Here is a 20,586-nt window from a genome sequence, read left to right on the forward strand (position 1 = left end):
GTCATATTTTTGGCCACCAGATGTCACCAGAGAGACTGTGCTGAAAAGCTTCGAGTAATGAACCGTTTTTCAATACAAGCTTCAGAAAGCTTCATTTGGCCATCACTAGCCTCGAGGGATGAACTCAAAATACTCAGCTTTATTTGCTGGCAGGGGAAAAGCATACAAAACCAAACTACACTGGAAAGCTAAGCTCATAAGGAAACACAGGGGGCAAGCAACACACAGCAAAGAGGGACGACACGACACTGACTCAGGGAAACACAGGGTTTAAATACACTGGGAAGTAACGAGGGAATGAGACACAGATGTGAGAAATCAGAAGTGTCGAGACAAGGAAGCAAAGCAGGATACACTCACATGCGACAGACCTTCAAGGTAAAACAGGAAGTACAACACTGAGACACGAACTGGACACGGTATGGACAGAGCAACTAAGAAACACAGAGACATAAACCATAAGGCAGAAAACTCTAAGAACCACAATACACAGAGGGAAATACTAGGCATGGAACACAAGAAAATAGACTCAAGGAAGTAACAAAAGACCAACAATGAGAACATAATTCACAATACAGAGTGACAAAAAACACAGGAAACTCAAAACACTTGGTCAAAAAACCCAGACCCTGACACTTATTAATCCCAATTACTACATTTTCAAACAGTGTATAGTATACAGTATACAGTGCTTAACACACTGCTGCTATTCTTTTGCTCTTGAATGAATTGAAAAACATGCTACAGGAACTAGTTGTTTTGATAATAGTTCATCTTTGATTTGTTAAAAGGTTAAAGTGAAAAGTGTTTGTTGCTCATTTTAATATTATTATTTATTATTATTATTGCTAATTTGAATTCTCAATTATGGGATTAAAACAACATAAAAAAAATCATTAAAACCATGTCATCATGATTTTTATTTGTTGTATATTTATTACAGCCGGAAGCAGAAATCCTGAAAATGTAACATCACATTTAGAATTGTATTTTAACACTCTAAGACCCAACGCATTAAAAATTAGCCAGCAAATTCAGATTTATTTGGAAATGAGATGTTTAATAAGCCTTATAACAAAATCAACATTTTTGTGCTATATCATGTTGTGTTTGATACATTTTTATTACATATTTATTATACATTTTTGTATCGCTTTTGATACAGCAGGCATTTTTTTCAGCTTTTGGTTAACAACAACATTCATTTTAGACAAAAAAAAAAGACTTTTGTCCATAACATTTTGAAATTATGGCAAGTATTGATCATGTTGATGAGATAGAGGTCTCAAAAATTCATGTATCAAATATGATACAAAGGGCATTATAGGGTTGAATTGTGTACTGTTGTATTGTAGCATCAGGAAACACTGTGGATATAAATGCTAGTCCAGTGTCAGTAACACATTTAAAGACATGTGTTATAAGTTAAACAATGAGGAGATCAGTTCTACAGAAATAGTGACATTTCACTTTTTGAAAGATATTATAGTTTCACTTAATACATCAAATCAGCACCCACAAAGCCGTCTGCATCACATTGGACATGTTTCCATCTTTATTCTATTTGTATAAAATTATCTATGTTTTTGTGTTGTTGTTTAACAAAACACCATAAAATATCTAATGTTGTAAAAACACAAATGTAAGGACAAGAAATGCATCATTGCCAAAACAAGATCCTCACCCCCATTATCTCTATTCACAATATTCTATTTTGTTAAAATGTTCTAATTGTTCAAACATGTTAATTTCGTTAGATCTATATACATTGCCCACCTATGCCTGCCCACCCTTGGGAGAGGCCACCAAGGGTGGCTAAGATCCTGTGGGGCTTCCTGTTACAGATAGACAAATGGTGATGGCTAACCAACAGGACATAGTGGTGGTAGACAAACAGCCGTTCCCATCTACGAAGACAGCTGTAGTGATAGATGCAGTGGTTCCGAATGACAAACGAATGACAGCAACATCAGAAAGAAGGAACATGAGAAGCTTGAGAAATACCAAGGGCTCAGAGAAAAGCACGAGAAAATGTGGAGGGTGAAGGTAACGGTGGTCCCAGTGACTCCCAAGCTAGGCAACTGGCTCCAGGAGATCCCAGTAACAACATTGGAGACCTCTGTCCAGAAGAGTGCAGTCCTAGGAACAGCTAAGATACTGCGCAGGACACTCAAGCAAGTGTGTGTGTGTGTGTGTGTGTGTGTGTGTGTGTGTGTGTGTGTGTGTGTGTGTGTATGTGTGTGTGTGTGTGTTTGTTTGTTCCTCGCACTGGACTAGGATTTATATAAAACTTTTCACTGACTTACAGTGCATTAACCCTGTAGTGAAAAACTAAATAATGACATCTGTTTATTCTGTTTATGACTTAGTTTAGGACTTGAATAAGTCTTGATTGACTTTGTGACTCAGGTATTTATTTGAAGTTCAACTAACTCTTGATGGAAAGTTCGTCCTCCAGAAGGTTTCATGTTAGTGCAGATCAGTTGTGTCTCTGGGACATTTAACATCAGGTTTTGTCTCTTTTTGTTTTTTCTCAAAATAAAACAAAGAGCAGCACAGACAACCAAAACAGACGATGATATTCCCATTCCCAGTCCAACATGACCAGACCTGTCTTTACTCTCTTGAGGTGGAATTAAAGATGGTTGTGGAGTTTGAGGCTTTTCAATGGCTATCAAGGAAAAACAAAAAAATCATTGTTAATCATCATAATGGTAGCTGGCATGTAGATTACACAAATTAATTACAAAATCATCAATTTCAAAAAGTCTACACAAATACACATGGCAGCCAGTGTTACAGATAACCAACTATCAGAAAAGAAAATCTATTAAATTAACTTACGAATAACACTGAGTCTGCAACCCGCAGAACCAGAGCCATTATCGGCCCTCACTTCACACTTGTACAGACCAGAGTCATTAGTCCTGAGTGTGGACAGTTGAAGTCTGATTTGTCCTTTTCTGATGGCATCTCTGTCACTCTGGACTCGTCCTGAAAACTTTTCAGACTCTGGTACCTCAACACCATCAGAGAAATGATACAAGACTGAGATTTCGCTATCAGTCATTTGAAAACAGTGGATAAAAATGCTCCAGGAGCTGTCAGGTGTGGTGGTGAACGTCCACTCCAGTGTGATGTTCTGGTTCTCCTCTGCCTGATAGAAGGTCTGTGTCACATTCACTACAAATGATTCTGTTGAGGACACAGAGAGGGAAAGAGAGGAGCAGACACACTGAGAACTGGAACAGGCTAAAAGCAGCAAAGGTGATTTGAGCAGCAAAACTCTATTAAGTCAAGTTAAATAACCCACACAGTTTACAAGATAATCAGATTTTAGAGAGAAATGTCAACTGACTCAACTTACTAGTGACCTCGAGTTCACTGCTGGCAGAGCCAGACCCATAATCGGTTTTCACATGACACGTGTACATGCCCGAGTCCTCAGTCCTGAGTCTGGACAGTTGAAGTTTAATTCGTCCTTCTCTGAGGGCATCTTTGTCACTCTGGACGCGTCCTAAAAACCTTTCATCTTGAGACACTGACACCTCAACAACATCATGTACATGATACTGGATTTTGTTACTGAAAATTTCATGGACTTTGCCACTACTTTTCTGGTCACAGTTGATAAGATGTATTTGGGGTCAGGTTTGGTTGTGAACGTCCACTCCAGGGTGATGTTGTGGTTCTCCTCTGCCTGATAGGAGGTCTGAGTCACATTTACTATAAATGATCCTGTTGCGGAGACAGAGAGGGAAAGAGAGGAGTAGAGACACTGAGAACTGTAACAAATATGTTATTGAGCTTTAATTGGAGTTTATAAAGTGAAGCCATAAACTAACCAGAGACACATGAGGTGAGGATGATGAGCAGCAGGATCCTGCAGATCATCTTTTCCCTGTGAGAGGAGACAGAAGTGAAGAGTTAATATGTGAGATCAAATGAAAACACAAAGCAAAATAAAGCCGATAACAGAGAAAAACACAGTTCCCGGGGTTGTCCACATGAAAGCAGTGGCGACAAAACAGTTCAGGGGGCTGACCATGTAGGAAATGCCGCAGCAGTGGTGAATCAAATCCGGCAGACAACCATGTGGGAAGCGGTGGGGAATCAAATCTGGAGGCGGACCATGGAGGAAGCTGCGGCGGCAGCAAAAAAGGTCTGGGTGACCCGACTTAGCCGAACAATGCACAGACTCTGGGTTGACAGGTTCAAAAAATTGTAATTCCTGGCTCGGAAAGAGTGGAATGATAACAGTCTTCAAAGACCATCACCAAAGAATACCATCAGTGATAACAGTTCACGCTATAACTATAAAGAATATACTGATTATGACTTTGAGCAAAAGGACTTCAAATCAGTCAAACAGTGTAGGTGAAACATGTGTCAAAGTCAAAGTAAATTTGATCCTTATTTAAATGCTGACAAAGCAGAAGTTGGCATACATTAAAAAGAAAGAGAAGGATTATGATAACAGGTCAACCAGAGCCTGAAGCTATTTGTCAGTGCTAGTGCAATGTTAATGTTCTTCAAGAGGTTGGATGGGGGTCACATAAAGTGAGAGTTACAAACTCACTGCATTCTTTTATAAACAGTGCATTCACCTAAGGGATTTAAATAATAATAAGTAAGGAAAAAAGTCACCAGATGAAGCTTTAACAGCAGCTGTTCTGAGGAGATCAGCAAGACAAAGTCAGATAGATTACATCAGAAACAATCAAGACACCCTCTGCATGTGAACGTGTGGCGTTTAACTTTTGATTTTTATGTACAGAAGGAGAAAGGTGAAGAGCCAGAGAATATGGAAAAAGAAGATTATGAATATAATTATTAAAAGTTTTTTGGCTCTATAATTAAAAGGAGTAGAATATTTTTTTATATGTTATGTAAGAGAACAACAGTATTTTCCATTCAAAAACTAAAAGTAATTAATAACTAAGTGTAATAAGTGTTTTTTATTAAAGCAACAACAAAAAACTGTACCTTTTGCACAATGTTCATAAAGCATCTGATGCTGAAAATTCAAAACAGGTCAGAAAGGCTTCAATAGGAAAAATACATAATCAGTAATGGCTATGAATTGCGTATTGAATTACTTCCATTCTATTCATTAAGTATGTGTCGCAAACTGGCGGTGTGCAGGCAGGCAAGGACCCAACTTTAGTCCTCACGGCAACAAAAACTCAAACTCAAAATAGAGCTTTATTGAACGGCAAAAAGGCGATACACAGACTAAACTGGTAACTACTATACTCAGGGGGAAACACAAAGAGAGACAAACGGCTAAGAGGGAGGAGACGACACAGAACTGAGGAAGACGCTGACATAAATACACAGAAAGACAACAAGAACGAGGGAAGCTGGAGCACAGCTGAGATGGATAATAATAATGAGACAGGGGAAGAGCAAACACAATACATACACTGATGGAGAATATCAAAGTAAAACAGAGATGTAGAGTGGAGGGGGAGAGAGACCACAGAGGGCTGGGAAAACAAGATGGAATAAAACAAGAGGAAACAAGGCACAAAAACTCAAACAATATAAACACAGACACACAGAGGGAGGCACATAGGGCAAAGACATGAGGGGAAATCTAATAAACAATACTGAAAAAAACAACCTTGGAACCACAAAATAACCACAGAGTACAAGTAAACCTAAACATAATATAGAAAAACCAAAAATGCATAAAAATCCAAAGCACTGGGTCAAATGGCCCAGGACCATGACAGTATGTCTTTCCACTTTTTTCATTTCCCAAATTTCACATCCTCACTTCCTCCTCTTAGTTCCTCCTACCAGAGATACAAGTGGAGGAAATGAGGAAGAGACACACGGCGAGAGGACTCAACAAGTATTTAAAGCTGGTTTTATGGTATCGGGAAGGTACGACTTCAGGCACTGCCCATATTCCATGCAGAGAGCTCTCTTGCCAGATTGGGGCAGTATCCCACATAGCAGACAGTTCTGGCCTGGATCTGGTGTTAACCCGACACTGCTGGCTGACTTCTGGCATGATAAGTGGTATGTCATCCAGATATGGGCCAGGCCTGGCATCGATGGCACTGTTTATGTGATGGCATGCCACATCTGGCCCGATTATGGTTTGGTTTATGTGGCCCAGGCTCATACAAAACAGGCCTGGCTCGGATCCAGCATCAAGCTGGCACTTCTGACTGACTGGTGTCATGGCAGAGTGTATGTCAACCAGATGTGGGCCAGGTCTGGCATGATGGCACTGTTTATGTTCCTATTTTCCTATTATAGTTAGAAGACCAAAATGTCATGTTGCAATACTGTACTGCTATGGTAGCCAATGTTTTAAATGCAGGTTTGCAAGTTTGTGAGTGTAAACTTTATCCAAAACCTAGTGAGGGTTTACTCATGTTTACTTTTGTCCCATGTAAGTCATCAGTTTTCTATGTCTGTCAGCTATGGAAAACAGCAAACTTATAACATAAAGATCTGAAATTAAACCTTGTGTTAAAAGCACAGTATCCACTGCAGCCACTGTCTGTGCTCTTTTTTTTTGTTCCAGTTTATCTTTGAAGTTCTTTTCACAGTTCTCTTGTTCCAGTTGATCTTTGCTGTGACCAGAATCATGTACTAAGTGCTAAGTGAACTACAATCTAGCCACTTCTGGTTCTAAATTATTGTCTAAAACTTAAAGCTACAGTCTGGAGTCAGTTACAGTTAAAATTATTTTATTCTATTATTATTATCAGGACTGGATCAAATTATTTTGAAATGGTCTTGTTTGTAATTTTTGCAATCAGTAATGCAACTTGATTTTACAACATAATTAATTACTTCAAACATTAAAATCATTACATTTCTCTTTAGCATGAAAAGCATTTTAATTGCGAATATTTCATAGTTGTTAAAATCAAATAACACTTCTATGAACTTCACTGAAGTAATCATCTTTTCATTTTCAATTAAATATCCAAAAATAATACTTAAAAACATAAATATTGGTGATGTTACTGTTAACAAAGCATCCATGCTCACCTGATTTGTGTAAGTTTATTTGGCTGATCTGTCGGTGTTCCAGTTGGTGTCTTTCTCTTCTACTGCACTCCAAAACTGCTGTAAAAACCCAGAAAATACTTATTTTATCCTCGGGCACTAGGTCTTTAATTATGACCTATTTAAAATATTTCCTCCAGTTCTGTCATTTGGAAAGGCTGTGACAATATGTCGACACAGGTCGTCTACACGCTCCTCATCTTTCCTTATATAAAACAGACTTCTTATCATGCCAGTGAAAGTGAACCTTAAAAAGCTCAGATAACAGAGTCTCCTCCTCCAAGCAGAATAATACCTCATTTCATACACTGCTTTTGTTTCACACACACTGCCCACATCTCACATCCTCTTCAGTGGAAATTATACAGAAGGTGAGTCACAGTAACATGCTGCCAGGTTGGGGTCTAGACGGTGTCAGAAGAGGAAGTGACCCCTTAGCTTGGAGTCTGAGAATGACAGGGAGTGACCACCTGGCAGTTTTGAAAGTTGTGGACAGTTTGGGTAGAGCAACATGCATGAGTGAAGAACAGTGGGTATTATTGTGTTTCAAGAGGGGACAAAAAACAGCGTTCCATGTCACCAAGGGCAGCTTGGAACAGGCAATGGTCCAAGGAAGCCAGTAGGAACTGTAAGGGAAAACTTACTATGAGCACAAGCTTAACAGTGTGAGATGTAAGACTGATGGGAGAGATGGCTACATTAATACGTGGGACTCAGCTGCTGATTGCAGTGTTGGTGCCAAGGCCTGCTCCTCTTCTCCCTCTCATTTTCTTCATTTATGTGTTTGTTTATTGTTTCCTGGGGAAGGTATCTCCACAATTTATGCTCAGTTTTTGTAAATAATCACAAAAAAAAAACTACAGCACATTTTCATTATGCTGAATTTCTTTCATTATAAGGAGACCACACTATGCACATTTGGTAAAATGCTGCATTGAGAAACTCAAGTTTATAACAGTTTATCAGAAAATATCTTTTCATGTTAACATCAAATTGTAGTGTAATAGTTATCCAACAAAGCTGCATCCTGCATTCTGATGTGAATCTCTCCCACAGGTGTTCTGTTGCTACTTTCATGTACTTTAATAAGATTTGAGTCTCTGCAGGAGGTTAGCTGAGAAAATGACTTACAGCAGAAAAAACATCACATCAGTTGACACAGCTGAGACATCAAAATCTAATCAATTTAACAGATTAGCTGTTTTATCCGTTTTGTGTTAAAAGGACAGATGGCACTAGAATTATAAACAAACAGAAAACTTGTTTATGCCAACTGGCAGAGGTAATTTATGGACAGTCACAGGGGTGGATTAGCAAATGGTAATGGTAAATTAACTGGTTCTTATATAGCGCCACTCACCACTTTCTTATTTTTCATAATTAACTTGGGGTTAAACATGTGCTCTGGAGTCTGTGGAGTCTGTGGAGGCAGTGGATGAGAGGACGATATTAGTAAAGCTGGTTGTCTATCATGAACAACCCACATCACCCTCTGCATGAGTCTGTGAGTGAGCTGAGCAGCTCCTTTAGACAGAGACTGAAACACCCTCGCTGCAGGAAGGAGCGTTTTCACATTTCATTCATCCCGACAGCAGTTAGACTCTATAACTCCTCAATCACAATGTCATGAGTCACTGGACACTGTGGACATCCACGGTCACCACTTCATGCATAATGCACCTTTTATATGTATGGACATGTGCAGGTATATGTGCATCTACTAAAAATTTCCAATGAGTTTGAATCTCAGCGACCTCAATCTCAACATCTAGTTCACAGGTGAAGTTTTATGAAAATCTTGTGAATGTGATAACTCGAGAAGGACGTCATCTAGGATTTTAAATTGATACCATTGGTGCATCCAAGAAAACTCTCACAAGGATTCAAATCTCAAAGACATTGACCACAAGGTCAGTGGTCAAGTTTTCCAAAAATTCTTTGACTGTGATAACTTGGGAACAAGGTGACGTAGGATTCTGAAATGTTTTCTTTCACTTACCTCAACCTATTTCTACTCTCTATGATTGGTATTAATAGCTCACTCAATGGTATAGACCAAACTCTGAATCATTGTACAAGGATCTTTGATATTTCAGATTTGTGACATTTGCAATTGATAGATCTCTAATTTTACATCAAACTCTCTCTTAATCAATACCCAAAGATCTTTGATATCAAATTATTTTCACTTTTCATTTTGCACATTTCTACAGCAAACATGTCCAGCAGTTCCATTAGATTGCCCCCAGAACAAAAATGCAGTTGTGTCATCTTCAAATAAAAACTAGTTTTAATGTATCAAATACCTTACAATAGTTTTGGACCCAGTACAGGACCCTGGGGAACACCACAAGCAATGTCCAAGCATGACGAGCAAAATTATTTTCATCTTTGCATATTTACTGAATGACGTAGCAGCAGAACCTTTGAAAATGTATTATTATACTGAACTTTATTGTTGTATTAGTCATTAGTGTGTAAAGAGTTATGAATGGCAATGACTGCAAATATAGTCCTTGCATATGTAAATGAATCAGAACTGACTCCAAAGGAGAAAAACTACTGTTATACTTTTGTATAAGTTACATGCATGCCAAATGAAAAAAAATCCATCACATGAATAAGTAATGAGGTTGTTGTTGTTTTATCATGAATGTTTTGTGAAATAAATAAGAAAAAAATAATATTGTTGAATATTTTTGTACATCTTTCATGGAACAATGCAGTAAGAACACATTGTTTTCTTTTTTTACAAATAAGTTAAAAAATGTATCATTTTTGGCATCTTACCTGTACAGCACTTTGTTTTCAGCTGGGAGTTGTCTGAAAGTGCTATCTAAATAAGTTGCTTGCTATAGTCTTTCTGGAGTTTATAGTTTCATTACAGCAGACCCATGGCAACAGCATCCATCATTGATATGTTAAACAGTCAGTGTGGTACAATATTCTTTTTTTCCTGTTTCGTTATGAATTCTCCTTCACATCCTTGATTCACCTCATGATTATTGTTGTTTTCATTGACATCATGCTGTGGGAGACTTAAAAAAACTGTCAGCTTAATGAGTGTTGAGTTAAATCAGGCTCTCAAAACTCTGTTTAAATAATGTTACCGATTCAGGGACATGAAACAGAGCACAGAGAGAGCACACCGACAGGGATAACTAGACTAGAGATGGCATGATACCACTTTTTTATGTCAGATACCGATATCATAAATTTGGATATCTGCCGATACTGATATGAATCCGATATAGTGTGTTTTTTAATCAATAAAACTGTTTTTTTAATATATTACTGCATTTTGCATAAGTTCATACTCAAGTTTAAATAAACAACAACACTAAAGCTATCCGGTCGTTAAGTCTGACGTCACTAGCCGTGTCTGGGCCTAAACTCCGCTGCAGGTCCATATAATCAAACGATCACTATGGCATTACTGAGAGTTGAAAAACTGTCTAAAGTCTTTCATCTTCTACCACGTGTAACAATTGAGTTTAACATCCAGGCATCCATGAAAACGGAATTTATGACATTTAACGGAGTTAGAAGTTAGCAGGAAATTAGCTCACTAGCTTCTATCTAAATACAATATAGCATGTCCTGACTGCGGGGTTTTGGAAACAAATTAAAACGTACAGCTCTGTTATCACTTCCAACATAAATGAAGACAGAAAACTAAACAGCAGTGACGTTTGTAGGGTTACTGAAGTTTGGCTAGCTGGTATATAATGATATGCTACGTGACCGCTAGCGACACAGCTATGTTAGCATAATATAAACAAGCTAACTTTTTTTCCACTCGATAAAAGTTAACGTGAGTGTTCTCGGTGGTCAGGAACAAATGTAATCGCATGGCAGGATGCTGTAAAAGGACCAAACTTCAGCCAGGAGAACAACTGAGATAATCCATCCACAATACGAAGTTAGTCATTCATATACTGCTGCATGGGCTGGGCTGTAGTTACATCCTAAGGTTTTAAAAACTGAGCTTAAATAAATGATTAGCAGTAATAAAAGCCGAGGGAGGTCAACAGTGATCACTGACTGTTTTAGGAGCTTTTTGAGATTAAATAGAAGAAAATACAAAACATTAAACATGTTAACAACACAAAAGCCATATTAAACGCAGACTACTTTAGGCCCAGAAGCAGGATTTGTCACGTCATCACTTAACAACCGGATTCTGTTATACCTGTATGTAAAAAAATACAACAAAATATTTCATAGTTCAACAATACTGATCAATCTAATAAACGTAAACCTACTCAATCCTTCATATTCTGGTATTTTAAAGAGTACTTAGCAGAAATATTAAGCAACCTAACTAATAGGGTTGCAAACTCCCAGCAAAAAAAAAAAAAAATAGGGAAACACCCCCCACCCTCCACCTCATGATGCTTAATCGACGTAATCAACTTTAATTTGATGCAGTGTGGAAAAAAAATGCACAGAAATAAATTATTTTTCAAGAATAATTAAATAGATTCAACATCTTTCTTCAACAGAATTGCAGACTGCACAGATGGTACCTTCCCAAAGGAAAAAGTACTATAGCTTACTAGGGTATATTAGACTTAACAGTTACTATATGCAGTAATGGACTTCTATATATTTTACATAAGATTAAAACTTTGGGTGTAAGATTCAGATAATTATTTATTAAAAGCTAGACATTTTAAATGAGAATAAGAAAGAAAAGTATGTCTTTGTGCCCCCTTTTCCCTGTTCATGCCCTATCGGCCCCCCTGGCTAAACTTTGCTAGATCCGCCCCTGCACAGTTACCAGCCGTCAGCTATGTAGAAAAAGATCCTGGTGTAGAAAGTAATATTAAATAAATTCTAACAACAGCTTATCAAGCTTAAACGTGCTGCTGTTGTTCAGCCGCGGGTTTCCTCTTTCTGGTGCAAAGTGGGCCAAAAACAAACAAGAGAGACGGACTTGCGACAGAAAAGCCGATCTGCTGATCATTAATCAGTTTCACGATTGAAGTAGCAGCAAGAAGAGGCAGTCGCTCCATATATAGGTTGTTAAGCTTAACGTGGGAATGCTTTACAAACATTCAGAGATGAACTTACACACTTGCTTTACTTCTCTCTGGGAGAACTTCATCGGAGATGAAATGCTGGTTTGGTAGCGAGGCTACAAATACACACAGCCGCTCTATCACGTGACCACACTGCTCCGACGTGCTACGGTTATGAGCCGAGTTACGCCGTGTCGCAAGTTTTGTGAGGTGCTTTTTTTGATATTTAATGGATCGGATTACATTTTTATTTCTCTCCGATATCCGATCCAGTAATTTACGTCAGTATCGGACCGATACCGATACGTAATATCGGATCGGTCCATCTCTAAACTAGACACACAAGGAAACACAGGAAGAAAACTTCTCAACTAGAATATATAATCAATAATAATAATAATAATAACAATAACAATAATATTAATAAACACAAAACACTGGCCCAGAGAGTTGACTGACATGAGAAGTGTAAGGGTGGGGTGTCTATTGATGAAACATTTAAGGTGACACATGCAAACATTTATCATCTCACACACGAGCACACATGCCCAGAAAACAGTCTTTGTTTGGCTGGCATGCAGTTTAGCACCTCATGGATGGGTCATTTTCCCAGAAGTACCTGAGGGTGGAGTCAGAAGTTTTCATTAGCCAACACGACCTACCAACCTATCATAATCTCTGCTTCTCTGTCATGAGCAGAACCTGGAAGGGGCGGGGACAGTAGCCCCTGAGTTTAAAACATCTTAAATTATATTTGGCTTTTATTCCAACTATAGTAACGATACTTCTAAATAGCCACAGACTGAAAAAATCAGAAGTCAGTAAGAGTGAATAAAGAAATCATTGAAGAAACCTAAGGCTAAAATCATACGTAAATGCAAAAAAAAGGAAGTAGGCCAAGTTGCAGAATAAAATGCAGACTTAAGGTAAGCTACAAAGATATTGTGCATGGCACATTTTTTAAATTGGGAAAATGGAGAGCAGTGATATTGAGGAAGAGGAGTCCAGGAGAGTGTCTGATGGAGCAGAGGAGTGAGAATCCAAGATGTCCAATATTGTTCTTTCCAAAGTCCAGAGGATTGTTGAGAACAGGAGGGCAGGTAGGTGAGTGTCCAGTATGAACTTGGAAGCAAAGTAGGCCAGCATCGAGAGACCAGGTGTGTAAACAGGTGAGTCACTAATACTGAGTCTAGGGTGTGGAAAACTAAAGATGCAGAAAATATATGTCAACACAAGAAGAAAAATACTTTTTTTTGGAGCTGCACAGCTTCTTTGTCTGGATTTATGTTTAGTTCCTTTTCTGTTAAAGTGAATATCATAAAAAAGAAAACATTCAGCTCATTACCTGTGGTCACAAAAGCCTGCTCTCGCTTGAATCATGGTAAACCAGTTAAAGTGAGCCGAACAAACCACCTAAGCTCAGCTTTTTGAAAATCACAAAGAGAAGCTGCAGCCCTAAATGCTGATAATTAAGTTATTAGAATTCAAATACTAACCACACATATGTGTCATTTTTCTTTATATTTGACACAAAAATTTACTGTACTTAATGTACTTAAATTTGTAAACCTTGCCTTGAACTGCATGCTTAGATATTTTTTCTGTTCCTCTCCTACATCTAGGTGGGGGATGCAATAGCTGTAAGTGTTTAACTGCAGGCACATTTCATGTGAGATTCTGGTTTCCTTATCTGGTAAAGGATGTTCACTCCTGGCCATTTAGGGGCTATCCTATGCTGTAAATGGTGAACCATTAAAGTTAAGTCATATACGGGTGTGGGGAGGTGACCTTTGGATGAGTAGGAATCATCAATCATTGGCCAGTCATGTCTGACACTGCCCCCTGAAACCACTGCATAAACCCCTCCCCTGTAATGCCCTCAGTCAAACAGCACACTTTTTCAGATTCAGTGTGTGAGCCCCATCTGCTTCAGGAACTGCAGAACTGCAGCCACCCACTACAAATAATCTGCCTAGATGTCACTATTGATGATGACATCATCAAGTTAGGTGGGAGCATAGGCAGCATGTGGGAAGTAAATGTGGTCCTGGAAAGTTGACGGGGTCCCCGAGCATCCAAAGGGAAGTGTGATGGATTGTTACAACCTGTATGGAGTGGAGAAGGACATTTTTTCCTTAGACTATGGAGAGAAGGGAATCTGTCAGTAGCCTTGTCCATGTCGATGTCCGGTATTAACCCCGATTCTTTTGTCCCCATGATAGAACAGACAAAACCCGACTCATAGTGGTCAAAACATTTTATATTTCTTTTTTATTCAATCATCTTCCGGAAGAGAGAGACCCTGCATAGCCCAAACGCCAGTTGCAGGATCTCTAACATTACAAGCTCCACATGTGTCTTATATGGTGTTATTATATTATATATTTCGGTACTTCAGACGTCACATACACTCTGCTTAGTTTCACTTTCTGGGTGCAAAAGCACGCTCTGCAAAAGCATGCAGTTTCCTGTCAGCACTTTTTGGCACAGAGTGTACTCAGAGTTAGGCCTTTCTTATATAATGCAATATAATCAGCAAATATAATCAGCAATATATATATTAAATACATGATACCGGTTTTGTAAAAAGGAATCAGGTCAGGGGTAGGCATCAAACTGTGAGACCTCATTAACCTTACAGTATAGACCCATAGAGCCCCACCTTTCTTCACCAGAAGGATTATGGGGATGACCACACAGTGAGGGATCTTGGAATAATTTTTGACCATTATTGTGCCCTTCAGTACATACAGTTATTACTTCTTGGCTGGACTACTGTCATTCTTACTATAAGGATGCCCTAAAACTCCCTGAAAAGCCTTCAGTTAATCCAAAATGCTGCAGCAAGAGTGCTGACAGGGATTAGAAAGAGAGAGCATATTTCTCCTATATTTGCTTTTCTTCATTGGCTCCAGAATTAAATCCAAAATCCTGCTCCTCACATACAAGGTCTTAAATAATCAGGTCCCATCTTATCTTAATGACCTCATACTACCATATCACCCCATTAGAGCACTTCACTCTCACAGTTCAGGCTTACTTGTTGTTCCTAGAGTATCTAAAAGAGTATTAAAATAGCTGAGAGCAAAGATACCACAGATGGCTAAAACAGCCACAGTCAGATTTTCAGTTGCACAAAAGGGTGTCACACATAAGGCTGCAGGCTGTACACGAGTCTGTGGAAAACCAAACAGCCTGTGTGGGTTAACAGCCACAGTCTAAATATATGTATAACATGTTAACTGGTGAAATGTACTCATGTTGCTGTTAAGGAAGCCTGCATATCTTCCACTGTCTCACTGACATGAACATAAAAGAAGTTGATAAGCTCTTTTTCTCATACTAACATGTAGCAAACATGCTGTGCGCTGACAGAACAACCAAAAATGTATTCACAAAGTTCGACAAACAAAGCCTCGTATTATGATGACTTTTATGATCACCACCATCTGATGGAGCATTAGCTCAGAACCGATGCTCTGTGGTCACCTCCACAATATCAACATAGTCCTCAGAAAGTCTTTCCTCAGCATTATTAATGGTTGCCAAGGAGATGGGGGAGTCATTTCCTGTAATATGAAGTCATCAGAAATATTTAAATGAGTCAAAAGCTAACAAGCTTAGCAAATAATCAAGGATATTCAGAGTGTTACCTTTGGCTCTGCGTTGAAATAAAGAGACATGAGGAGAGTGCAGATGAGACATAGACAGAAAACCACCATGTAATAGACCAGTCTCATCACAAGATGAAGGGAGATGAAGCCAGAGGGCCTACCTGCAGAGAGAACCCCACCTGCTCAATGAATATGTGGATGGAATAAAAGGTGAAATCAGAATGAAGTTCCTCACCTGTGACAGTGATCCAGCTGGATGGAGACTCTCCATGACCGCTGATGTCACACTTGTAGAGGCCTTCATCAGACCTGGAAACATGCTGGATGGTCATGTGACCTGTAGGCTGCTTCCTGATGAGGGAGCCATCTTTATAGAAAGCAGCTGGGAGGTTGGAGGGAGTGGTCTTTGTTTTACAGAGCAGAGTGACGTCATCTCCCTCCATCACAGGGAGGACAGGACTCTGCAGGATCACTGATCCACCTCAACACAGAGACAAACTACAGCATTTCATCCATTTACACACAGCTTCATCAACACTAACTCCACACACTCAGCTTACCAGTGACTGTCAGGTTAACCATGTTACTGATGGGACCCTCTCTGGACTCACACCAGTAAACTCCACTGTCTCGTTCAACGGTGTAGCTGATGTCACAGGAAGAGTTAACTGATGTTCCCCACCCATCTCCACACTGAGTCCTCTTTTGTTTGCTTGTGTTTCTCCTCAGAGTCCATCCAGCAGAGCTGTCGTCCTCCTCACAGCTCAGAGACACAAAGTCTCCTTTAAAGAACTGAGAGCTGCTGGGACTCACAGTCAGACGAGCTGTGAGGGGGATGTTTTGGGATTATGTAAGAAAAATAAATTATCTTCTTGTAGTCTGTTAGAACCACTCGAGATTCAGACTGTTTGTTTCCTGTGGTTAAATTAAATACTGATCAGTTTTGTGAAACTGGAATTTTTAAGGGTGAATATCCTTCCTTTATACTTTGTAAGGTCAATTAATCAGCAGGCTTCAGCCATCAATTACTGTAGTAATTATCATCTCATGCTACAGCAAAGCATAAAAAGGACCAAAGGTATAACCCATTAATTGATTTAAATGGACTGACCTTGATTTGTTGAGCTGCTCAGCAGTGGGATCAGAACTAAAGAGAAATGACACTGAGGTAAGTTTCAGTTTGACATTCAACAGAACAGAAGAACAAACAGAAAACCACCAAACTGTGGAGAACACAGACGTTATGTGTTTGGTTGAGTTACACACTGATGAGTGGAGAAAGTAGGAAACAGCTCATTCTTCTATATACTACACAGAGTGCTGGCAATCTGTTAATATAACTGCAAAGAAAAGTAAAGAAAGTGAAAGCAAAGAAAGTAGCACTTTATAGAGTACAATTCATACCACGTGTCTGAATGTTTTTGAGGTATTTCTTTGTTTTGTAGTTTTATACTTCAGCTCCTGCACATTTTGGATTCAATCACTGTGTTCCTCAACATTTATAATAGATAAAGTTACACAGCATTATATAAGTTGTTCTAACCATCTCAAGCTGCAACATTAAAACAAAACACATACAAATAAATGATATCCAATATCACTGATATAATTTGGAAGAATAAGTGCTATTTCTTTAGGTTTATCACTTTTTTTTGCCTGTTTATCATTATTCAAGAAGGATTCCGACTTTTACTAAAGAGTCAAAAAACTTAACTTATTAACTTTGTTTAAAGTCCTGTGCAGCCATCTGCATAGGTGGAGCATATTAACTGATAACTCAGTGTTTCCACATCAGTTTTCTACACTGTATTTATTTGTAAAGAAAATCTTTGATTTCCTGTTGACCCCTTTTCCTTGTCTCAATAATAATAACATGATCTAATACCTCTCCGATTCTACACGAAACTCACTGTTTAAATTGGAGTACCAACAGATTTTCATAGATCATTACAGTGCACTTACAGAGCAGCCACAGCAGACATCTGTTCTTCATCCTGCTCTCGGTGATAACAGATCAATAGTTTGACCAGCTCACAGTCACTTATAGTCAAACCCTCCTCCTTTTCCTCTGTGACAGGTTGCCAGTGTTGTGGTCATCAGTGAAATGGTTTCTCTGTCAGACTGCAAAAAAGAAAAAAAAATCACTAAATGTTAAAACAAGCATTGAAAGTTGCTGAAGTCAATCAGGAAACCACAGACAACAATAAATACATATAAATGAAAACATGTCAGTACCTGCCTCATGCCTTCATTGACAGTTCCCTGTGTTCTGTGTGGCAAACGTTTCTTATATAATATGAGAGAATCTCAAAAGTGATTATCTGTGTATTTGATTAACTTTGATCTTAATCATCTCCTGTGTTGGTCGTGTTGCAGATTTGTGGAAACAATGTGGTTCTTTCTGTAGCTGACTGCAGCTCAGCTGAGAGACAGTGACCTGCAGTTGTTTTGATTGCTGATGAGTGACTGCTTCTCTCCTGCTCTGACTTGCTGTCAGAAACAGGTAAAACTTCTATTACTGAGACAAAGACCAACACTGTGATTGGTTCTGTTTATCCAAAGTCATCACTGTGGGAGAGACACGTTTATAAAGTATTTTTTTAACCACTGACTGTGAAGAAAACAGGAAAGGTTTTATGCACGTTGAGATGTCACTGTCTTTCTGACAACACTGCACCCTTAAATATTACATTGGGGCAGCAGCCTAAACAGAGAAGCCCTCCTTCTCCCCTGGGCACCTCCTCCAGCTTGTCCAGGGGAACAACAAATCGTTCCCAGGCAAGCCGAGATACATAATCTCTCGAGGGTGTCCTGGCTCTGCCCCAGGGCCTCCTCCTGATGGGACGGTCTGAAACACCTCACCGAGGAAGCATACCTTTCAGATCCCAGAAATACCTATTTTCAATGTGGACGAGCAGCGGCTCTACTCTGAGCTCCTCCTGGAGGGTCAAACTCCTCATCCTATCTCTAAAGGAGAAGCCAGCTACCCTTCGGAGAAAGCTTATTTCCACTGCTTGTATCTGCGATCTTGTTCTTTCAGTCACTACCTAAAGCTGTTCCACTCTGCCTGTCGGTCCCAGTCGCTGCCTCCGAAGATTGAAAGGAGCAATCTTCAGCCTGATTGCTCCCTTCACCTCTGATGTCCACCATTTGTTCGGGGGTTACCACCACAACAAGCACCAACCACCTTGCGGCCATAGCTGAGTACAGCAGCAGCAATGGAGGTGTGGAAAATGGTCAGTTTGAGTTTAGTATCCCCAGTCTCCCTCGGAATGCTGTTGAAGCTCTACCGAATGTGGGAGTTAAAGATCTTGGAGATCAAGGCCTCTGTCAGATGTTCCCTGTGTACACTGAGTATACGTTTGGGTGCCTCAGGTCTGTCCAGCATCCTCCCCACCACATGATCCACATGATCTGGTAACAGAACACCACTCGGGTTCAGATCTGGCAGAGCCTTCCTCCAGGTCTCGCTATCGTTTCCCACATAAGTGTTGAAATCTTTCAGTAGGACAACAGAGTCCACAGGTGGAGCACCTTTCAGCACACCGACTATATCTAGCCAGTACCTCTCAACCTCTTTGCCTAAACTCGGGCTCCTTCCACACCAGAGAGGTGACATTCATTGTCCCAATAGCAAGTGTCAGTAGCCAGGGATCAGTCTGCCAGGATCTCCCGCTTCTTGTCGCCGCCCAACACGCATTGCACCTACCCCTATAGTGCCTCATATGGGTGGTGGGCTTAAAGGAGGGTGGGAACCATCCTTTAGGACCTTGTTTGTGCTGTGCCGGCCAGGCCCCATGAACTAGGGCCCTGCCACACAATAAAGTAGTGTCATGTTAATCAATTTGTTGTTAATGATGCAACATCATTATTTTTTTATTTCTGCTTTGATTTTTGATCTAGAGAAATAGAAATGTTTTGCCACAGACCTGAATAGCACTGCAGTTGTAGTGGATGTTTGTTGTGAGGCATGCTGCAGACAAAGCTGAGAGCAAACACACCACAGATGGCTAAAGTTAAGCCACAGCCAACGTGTCAGTTACATAGAAAGGTGTCACATGTGAGTCTGCTGGCTGTGATGTACACGAGTCTGTGGAAAACCAGACAGCAGACAGGAGCATGTGTGGGTTTCCTACCACAGTCTAAAGATATGCATGTCATTACTGGTGACATGTGTCAGTGCTGAAGCCAGAATGTGAGGTGGTCCTAAAAGCAGACTTAAAACGGAGGCCCAGAATGAAGTGAACAAGAATTTAATTTACAGTGATGTTGTGACAATAATATTTACATGAAGTAAAAATGAAGTTACTGTAATATGAAGTATGAGGTCTCAGACAAAGTGAGTGTGATGTACTATGAACAGAAGCTATGAGATTACTGTGAACTTTGAACATAAACTGTGATAGACGCAGCTCAGCAAGGGGAACAGTGGTGATGGAGTGGCACTGAAAGAGAGGGAGAGCTGAGTCCGAGTTGGTTTGGGAAAATGACAAGGCAGATCCACAGTTGAAGAATGAAACAGCCTTGCTTTTACACAGGTGGAGTTTAAAAGGAGGTGAGAAGCGTGGAAATGAGGCCTGGCTGAGACCAGTGGAGTAATGATCCAAGATTCCAAACAGACAATACGGTGGGACAGGCACATGAGACTGGAAAAGACAAACTTAGGCTACGTTCACACTGCAGGTCTTATTGCTCAATTCTGATTTTTTTATCAAATCCAATTTTTTTTGTCTTGTTGTTCACACTACAAATAAAATGTGACAGCAAATGCGCTCTAGTGTGAACCCTCAAAGCGGCCCGCATGCGCAAAAGAAGACATCACACACGATGCCTGACATCCACCATCTGATGGAGCATGAGCTTAGAACTGATGTTCAGTGGTCAGTGCCACAGTCTCATCACAGTCATCACAC

General features: G+C 39.7%; 1 protein-coding gene across 1 annotated transcript; it reads right to left on the reverse strand.

The window, feature by feature from the left end:
* Positions 1–3,549: 3,549 nt before the first annotated feature.
* Positions 3,550–18,633, reverse strand: LOC146389947 (low affinity immunoglobulin gamma Fc region receptor II-like). Its single transcript, XM_084920181.1, has 6 exons — positions 18,549–18,633; positions 16,234–16,497; positions 15,909–16,154; positions 7,018–7,095; positions 3,846–3,901; positions 3,550–3,738 (listed from the first exon to the last, which is right to left on the reverse strand). Exons 1-5 carry the CDS (start codon positions 18,631–18,633, stop codon positions 3,891–3,893), a joined length of 684 nt encoding a protein of 227 aa, XP_084776307.1. The 3' UTR covers positions 3,550–3,738; positions 3,846–3,890.
* Between the last annotated feature and the right edge of the window lie 1,953 nt (positions 18,634–20,586).

The sequence above is a fragment of the Perissodus microlepis genome, chromosome 3 (genome assembly GCF_051167445.1).
Source record: "Perissodus microlepis isolate ML-2025 ecotype Zambia chromosome 3, ASM5116744v1, whole genome shotgun sequence".
NCBI lineage: Eukaryota > Metazoa > Chordata > Actinopteri > Cichliformes > Cichlidae > Perissodus > Perissodus microlepis.